The following is an 8103-nucleotide window of genomic DNA, read 5'->3' on the forward strand; positions in this document are numbered from 1 at the left end:
TTTTTTTAAAGATTTATTTATTTATTATATGTAAGTACACTGTAGCTGTCTTCAGACATTCCAGAAGAGGGCGCCAGATCTCGTTGCGGATGGTTGTGAGCCACTATGTGGTTGCTGGGATTTGAACTCTGGACCTTCGGAAGAGCAGTCGGGTGCTCTTACCCACTGAGCCATCTCACCAGCCCAAATAAATACATCTTTAAAAAAATAAAATAAAAAAATAATTTCTCTGTGCAAGTGTGCATGTGCGCTTGTGTTTGCATGTGTGTGTGTGTGTGTGTGTGTGTGTGTGTGTGCGTTCTGGCTTCAGTTCTTTCCTTCCACTATGTGGGTGCTGGAAAACCTAACTCACGTCACCTGGCTGGGTACGTGGCGTCTTTACTAGCTGAGCATCTCAATTTAACTCAGGTCTTTTGTGGGAGCGTAAATATTCAACATGGGGGGGCGGGGCATGCGGCAAAGTTATTACACTGTACACCCGTGACTAGATACCTCTGGGAAGTTTCACTCATGTGTGTTACTTACATGAACACCCTCTCATAAGGCCTAGGAAGCCCCACCCCCTCACAAGCACGTACTAGCCACACCCTCCTCTCCACCAATCCTCGGACCCCACCAGCACCAGGCTCCGCTCACATCTTTCTCAGACCAATGGGTCGTTTCCCTCCCAGGGATGACCACCAAATTTGGGTACCTCCTATTCAGACACATTCCCAATATACCTTGGCTGGAGGGTAAGAGGGCCAATCCAGCCTGAACCGGTTTGGGGGTCCATGGGCAAGAAAGCAAAACTATATCCTCAAGTGAACTATTAGAGAGAACCCCTGCTTGCCACTTTATGCAAAATTATGCATTCGTTGCATTGATTAAAATCAGATGGATTATGAGAAAGGGATATTGCATAGTAGGTCTGTGATTATAGGACCTAACTCGCCAAACGAGACCGAAAGTGGTTATGAGTTAGGCTCACAAGCCTCTGTAACTCCTGTCCTAGGGGATCCATTGCCCTCTTCTGGCCTCTGTCGGTACTGCATGCACGAGGTACTCGGTTATTTTTGTTTGTTTGTTTTTTAGCTTTCGCTTTTTTGACTTTTTCGAGACAGGGTTTCTCTGTGTAGCCCTGCCTGTCCTGGAACTCACTTTGTAGACCAGGCTGGCCTCGAACTCGGAAATCCGCCTGCCTCTGCTTCCCGAGTGCTGGGATTAAAGGCGTGCGCCGCCATGAAAACAGAAACTACCCTTGCTATGCCCCTCAGTGACCCTACCACTCACTCCGTCTCACCCCAAACAGTAACTGAGCCCCTCGAGTGTCTTCGCCAACAGCGGCTGTCCTTGTGGTACTTCCTTGTTTTAAGTAACAATTTCCTGGCTGCTTCGCAATCTCTGTGAGCTTTTCACACCTGGCGAAAAGCCTGGACACGCTGGGCTCCCAACCTCGACTGCCGGTGATGTTGCCCCTGCCTCTGACCCTGGCGAGGAAGGCACACACACACCCCAAAACCCAAAAACCAGGACCCGCAAGTCACAAAGGAGCTTTATTTATAAATCTCGCTCAGGATGTAGGTTCCATACCTGTAAAACAACTTGTAAAAAAACAGAGGCCCTGCTCTGGCGAGAAGTCCTTGTGCTCTGGGGCCTCGAGGGCCGAGGTCCATGGTCACGGTGANCGTAGGGCAGGGTGGCCTCCTCTTCACCAAGCCGGNGTCTGGGTTGGTGTGGACTCAGAGGCCACGGATGTCTGTTCCGTTGGGGCCAGCCACCTGCTGTACTCTTCTGGCCATCCATGTCTTGGTCCAGGACCCAATTCGCTGTTCCCCATCCAGCTGCTCAGGTANCCACGTCCCCAAAACCCGGGGCAGCGGGGGCAGGTAGCTGCCACACAGGTCTCACCGCTTCAGGCTTCAGGTTCCAGCTCTCCATCGTCTTGATAAGACCCCAGCTCATCCATCCAGACTAGGAGAAAGAGAGGGGCAACATCAGGGAGGGGCTCTGCTGTGTCAGCTTCCTCCCTGGGCCTAACCTTCTTCACTTCAGGCCACCACCCTAGTCTCCCACAGCCTAGCATCAGTCACAGAAGTTGGAAGAGATCCCCAGTGCCTCAGGTCCCCCAATACCTGGAGCCCCTCTGGGGGCTGGGGGAGGGGTCAGAGTCGGGGTGCTTTCTCAGGACTCCTGGAGATTGTGACAAGTGTTCCCAGCTTGCAGGGCCCTGGTCTAGTCTACTGCTCTTCCCTGTCTAAACCCCCATGGGTAGCATTGATAACACGGGCATGTATGTGCAGGGCTTGAGGTCCTTGTGAGACATCTCTCCTCTGAGGAGCAGGTGAAATTCAGGCTCAGGAATTTTGGAAGCAAGGTGGAGCCAAAAAAGAGTGTTTCGAGAGACTATAGCCCCCTCGGGAACCTCGTACCCCACAGTTGTCCAGGCTTAAAAGGGACTTATCCCAGGATTCAGGGGCCCCCTAAGCACTTAGTTTTGGGCTGAAATGTCACCCCTCAATTCTGTGGGGTAAATAATGACTTTGGGGACCTTACAGGAGGGGGTACTGAGGCCTGGAGAGAGATACTTTCTTGTGGCAAAGCAGAGGGCTGGGTCTCTGATGTCCTCTGTGTCTGTTTAGACATTAGCTATGGAGCTGAGAAGCAATGGACTGGCAGCCTGGCTCTTCTCCAACCTTGCTGTGCCCGCTGAGGTGAGTCCCATTCTTTCCTTGGGTCCTCTCCTTCCCCTTTCTCTTAAGCAGAGCTACAAATAATACCTACAGCTCAGGCACTGGAAGGAGAGCTAACTGAGGTGTGCCTCCATCACGTAGCCTGGCAAGGGGCTCTGGGAAAGGCTGCAAAGGATTATGGTTTGGCTGGGCTTGTCCCCAGAAGGCCCTGTGTGCAGGAAGCTTGGTCCTCCATGTGGTAATGCTGAGAGATGCTAGTTTCTTTAAGAGGGCGGCCTGATAGGCTGACGAGGTATCTGGTGTGGCTGCCCTTTGCAGGGACCCAGGGTGAACCTCTGGGATCTGAGCTGCTTCTCTCTTAAGACTTAAATGGAGTGAGCAAGAGTGGTCTACCCTCCTGCTGATCCCTACCTCTCCCTGCGACCTATTCCTTTTGGGCTCCCTCCCCTAGGATGCCACCCAACCCCATGGGACTCATCTCCGCATCAGTTGTTCACCAGCCTCTGTGAGCCTCAGTTTGCCCATCTGTAGCGGAGGATCTATACTGAGTCTGCTTCCGAGCAGCAGTGAGAAAACCACCCATTTCACAGTACAGGCCACCAGCCATGACCAGTCTGTCACTTCCTTCTACAATCCTTTGGTGTTGGGGATAAACAGAGCCCAGGGCCTTGAGCACTCCAGACCTGAGCAGGAGGCAACCCCTTTTCCAATATTTATTCTGAGACAGGGTCTGGCTAAGCTGTCTGGGCTTGTCTCGAGCTTACTCTGGAGTTCAGGCAGCCTTGAACTTGTGGCTCTCCTGTGTGAGCCTCCCCAGTAGCTGAGGTTGGAGACCTGGTTCCACCAGGCCTGGCTCAATGCATTTCTATTCAGGGTTCAGCCCACAAGAGAGCAGTCTCTCCTACCAGCTCGGAGGGCATCAGGAAGAGACAGACAAGATGCCAGTCTCTACCCTCCCCTGTCACACTGTTTAACTAAGGAACACTTCATAGCTTTCCTTCCCTCACCTCTGGAAGACCCCAAAGATGGCCACATCCTGGCATGGGACTGCTTCTCAATCTATTCTGTGGTCCAAGCAGCCGCAGCTAACACTATGTAGGATGGGTGGTCCCTGCTGCTGGCAGGAACAGAGCATCCTTCAGTTCCCATGAGAGGCTAAGATATGGAGGCATGGGGGCCAGCCTAGACCATTTCATCATCCTCCCAGCTGCCAGCAAGGACTGCCCAGACAATTGCTCAATGAGCCACATCTTGCCAGGGCTGACATCATGGTGAAGGGCCCAGAGCAGAATGACCACAGAGATGACCATACATTAACAAGCTCAGAAGAAGATGGGAATTGGATCAGGCCAGGGCACAGAAGGGGTCCTGGGCGCAGTCTCCTGCATAGTGGGGCTGCCTCACCTTGCTTGTTAGAATCCCGGGAAAGCCCCATGCCCGTCGGGGTTGGGGGCGTGATGATGATGTTGGGCACACTCAGGTGCTTATCATTCAGCACGGGGGCCTCGTCGTGGTTGTTGTTGTTGCTGCTGCTGCTGCTGACACACATCTTAAAGCCTGAGGGAGACAGGACATGACAGAGAGAGCGTCAGCCCCTCTGGCAGCGCCTGCCAAAGTCACTCAGTCCCTTTGCCTCGCTCTGAGAGTGCCCATGCTCCACAAAGGGACACTGCCATTCTCTCTGCACAGATGGGGAAACTGAGGCTCAGGAAAGGAAGGGAAAGGCATTCCCCAACCTTGCCAAGCTCCGAGAGGGCCCTGAGCTCTGACTGTCCCCAGGGGTATGCGTGGGAGAGACCACCGTTGAGTGGCATCTCCTCAGAGTGTTTTCTAGAAGCTGCCACGTTGAGTGTGTGCTTCTCCTTGGCCTCGGTGGTTTAACTGTGAGCCTATCCTTTGACAGCTGAGCCATCCCTCCAGCCCCTGGGGAGATCCTCTGAATGAGGGCTCTTCAGGGAAAGTTCTGGTCCTTTTGTGCACATGTGTGAGACAAGATCTTCCTGCATGACCCAGGCTGCCCCATTTCAGTGTTCAGGTGGCCTATGGCACCACGTCAGGTTGGACAAAGCTCCAGGTCCCCGATTCAGTGCAGCTGCTCTCCCCGTGCCAAGCTACAGGTGAGTTGTTACAATCTGCTTGTGGTGGTCTGAATGGAAATGGCTCCCACAGGGTCCGTATATTTGAATCCTTGGTCCTCAGTCGGTGAAATTGCTTGGGAAAGATTAGGAGGTGAGGCCTAATTGGAGGAAGTGTGTCACCAGGGTGTGTTTTCATGCTATTTCTTCTCTCTCTCTCTCTCTCTCTCGCTTGCTTGAGCCCTCTCCTCTTCCCTCTCTCTCCTTCTCCCTCTCCCTCTCCCTCCCTAACCCCCTGCTTATGGACCAGATGTAAGCCCTCAGCTTCTGCTTCAGCCAGCACCATGCCTGCCTGCCTGCTTGCCTGCCTCCCTGCCGCCGTTCTCCTGCCATGATGATCCCGGACTCTAACCCTCTGGAACTGTGAGCCCCCAAATTAAATGCTTTCTTTTACAAATAAGCTGCCTTGGTCACAGTGTTCTGTCACAATAGAAAAGGAACTAAGACACTGCTCTTCCTCACCCTGCCACCCTCCTTTACTTCCAGCACCCTCCAGTGGCCACCAGCACCCACTGGAACCCACCAGCACCCACTGGGACCCACCAGCATCCACTGGGACCCACCAGCATCCACTGGGACCCACCAGCACCCACTGGGACCCACAAGCATCCACTGGGACCCACCAGCACCCACTGGGACCCACCGGCACCCACTGGGACCCACCAGCACCCACTGGCATTCACCAGCATTCACTGGGACCCACCAGCACTCACTGGCAGCCAGAACCTCTCCCTTCTTACATCTTCAGACCCCAGCCCCGCTGGTCTACCCTCTCCTTCCTGTGTCTACTTCTCTCTCTCTCTCTCTCTGCTTCTCCTCCAAGTCACCCTTGGGTTTCCTTGCTTCCCCACCCCCTCTCCCTGACACTGCAGCCAAGCCTGTGAGTCTGATCATACCATGAATCCCATGACACCGTGTCGCAAGGACAGGTATGAGCAGCCTTTCCCAAGGCCTGTCCCCTGGAACATCTGGCCTCCTGACATGCTCCAGGAGAAAGGGGCTCTGTGATCAAATGAGTTTGGGATCCATACAAATGTGTTGACAGAATCCCATCTACTTTGTCTTCCTGCTGGGTAACTTACAACTCTGCCAGATAAAGGCTCTGAGAAGTCCTTCACAAGGAAAAGATTTGTTTGTTTGTTTGTTTGTTTTTTTCATTTTTGAAGCAAGACCTCATTCCAGCCCAGGCTAACCAGGAACTCACTCAGCAGTCAGGTTACCCACAAATGCAAAGTGATCCTGTTACCCTAACCTCCCCGGAGCTGAGATTGCAGGCACGAGCTACCACAGAAAGCATGAAAAGCAAGTGCCTGGTGCTCACAGAGGCCAGAGAGAGCATCAGATCCCCTGGAATTCAAAGTGCAGGTGGTTGCGAGAGTCACTCTGTGGGTGCTGGGTATCAAACCTGAGTTCTTCGGAAGATCAACAAATGTTCTTAACCACATGTCATTGTCTCTCCACATCTAGTGAAAGGGTTTTAATTTGGTCTAACCAAACTTAAGATAACCTTAGAATCCCATCTGGAGAGACACCTGTTCACATCCAGAACCAAGAGTCATGAAGATAATTCTGGAACACGCCGGTCACAGCTACCCCATCTTTCAGCCCAGCTTCCAGCCTGTACCTCCGCCCTCTCCTTCAGGGCCATTTAGCACACAGCTCCCAGACTGCTCCTGCTCTCCAGACTCACTGGTTCCCTTAGCCCCCTTCACACCTTTGAATATGCAGGTGCCCTGCCTGGAACACACTTTCTTTCTTTGACAGGGAAATGAGCTTCTATCCATCCCTCAAAACCCATCCCTCAAAACCCAGCATAGCATGCTCATCTTTGGAGAAGGTGGTTCAGGCTATGAACTCATGACCTCTTTGACCTGTCTGCACTCATGTATTCGTAAGCACCGAGAGGATGGCTCTTCCCTCTGCTTTTGCTAAGGCCATCTACACCTAGAGGTGACCACCACTTCCTTATTGGTCCCCATGAGCCCAGCTCAGAGCCTGGAGAACAGAGTAAGGGACTGAGCTTAATTAATGGAAACCTTCAGACACCTTTGAACTTGACATCCTGTCTTTACCCCAAAGAACATCAGACTTGGGGCTGCAGAGAGTGAATGGAGCCCCGGATGAATGTGTATTGTTGGAATGGGCACAGCCATGCCAAGGACCCCAGTATCTAAGATCCACAGAAAAGGCAAAGCCTCCCTGGGTCTGCGCAGTGATGTTGATAGCAGTATCCCTCTCCCAGATGTTTGCAGCTCAGATGTTGCTCCTTACACCCTAGACCTGGCCCCAAGACTGGCTAACCCCTTCTCCTTATGCTGTGCATAAGAAACACACCAAGTTTCCCTTCTGCGTTCTGGCACCGCAGTACTGCCCTCCCTCAGAGGACATACAGCCTACCTGATTCCGGCTTTTCTGTCTGCCTTTCCTTCATTCTCATGTGGCCCCAGTCACCTTTCCAGGACCAAGCAGATAGGGGGCAATTAAACAAAACAAAGCAAACCCCAGAGAGGCCTGGACTAGAGAGATGGCTCAGCGGTTAAGAACACTGACTGCTCTTCCAGAGGTCCTGAGTTCAAGTCCCAGCAACCACATGGTAGCCCACAACCATCTGTAATGGGATTTTTTTTTTTAAAGTAGTCATGGAATTCTGAGTCACTGTTTCTAATTTACCCCAGGGAAGCCATGGCCACTGTCAGGATATCCCTGAGCTGTGGTGCTTCAGTCGTGGGGGGAAGGGGGAAGACTCGAGGGGGTGTGGAGTCCGAAATTTATTCTAAAGAACAGAATGGGTGGAAGTGACAACCCTTGTCCTCCTGTGGGCCACTGGCTGTGTGGGAGATAAGATACTGTCCTAGGAGGACACCAAGTATTCCAGAGCCTGTAGGTCATGTTTGCTATAGCCTGGGCGTCTGGGGTATACCTTGATCCCAGCACTTGAAGGCTGAGGCAGGAGACTCAGGAATCCAAGGCCAGCCAAGAGACACAGAAGACTGTCTCAAGAAACAAAAGCTAAGCTGGGCGGTGGCGTGCCTTTAATCCCAGCACTCAGGAGGCAGAGGTGCTCTCTATGAGTTCAAGGCCAGCCTGGTCTACAAAGTGAGTTCCATGTTAGCCAGGGCTACATAGTAAGATCCTGTCTTGAAAAAAAAGACAACAAATAGAATTACACACACACACATACACACACACACACGCACTCTATTAATTTTTTTAGATTTATTTATTTATTTATTTTTTAATTTTGGTTTTTTGAGACAGGGTTTCTCTGTATAGCCCTGGCTGTCCTGGAACTCACT

The 8103-nt window shown here is 52.1% G+C and overlaps 1 protein-coding gene across 1 annotated transcript in view; it reads right to left on the reverse strand.

The window, feature by feature from the left end:
- Positions 1-1522: 1522 nt before the first annotated feature.
- C8H16orf74 (chromosome 8 C16orf74 homolog) overlaps positions 1523-8103 on the reverse strand; it is a 29305-nt gene continuing 22724 nt past the window's right edge. Inside the window, exons 3-4 of the mRNA XM_021169789.2 lie at positions 4077-4229; positions 1523-1953 (exon numbers count right to left, since the gene is read on the reverse strand). Of these exons, the coding sequence (XP_021025448.1) occupies positions 1895-1953; positions 4077-4229 (212 nt within the window). The 3' untranslated portion in view covers positions 1523-1894. The remainder of the gene's footprint in view (positions 1954-4076; positions 4230-8103) is intronic.

This window comes from Mus caroli, chromosome 8 (genome assembly GCF_900094665.2).
Source record: "Mus caroli chromosome 8, CAROLI_EIJ_v1.1, whole genome shotgun sequence".
In the NCBI taxonomy this organism is placed as follows: Eukaryota; Metazoa; Chordata; class Mammalia; order Rodentia; family Muridae; genus Mus; species Mus caroli.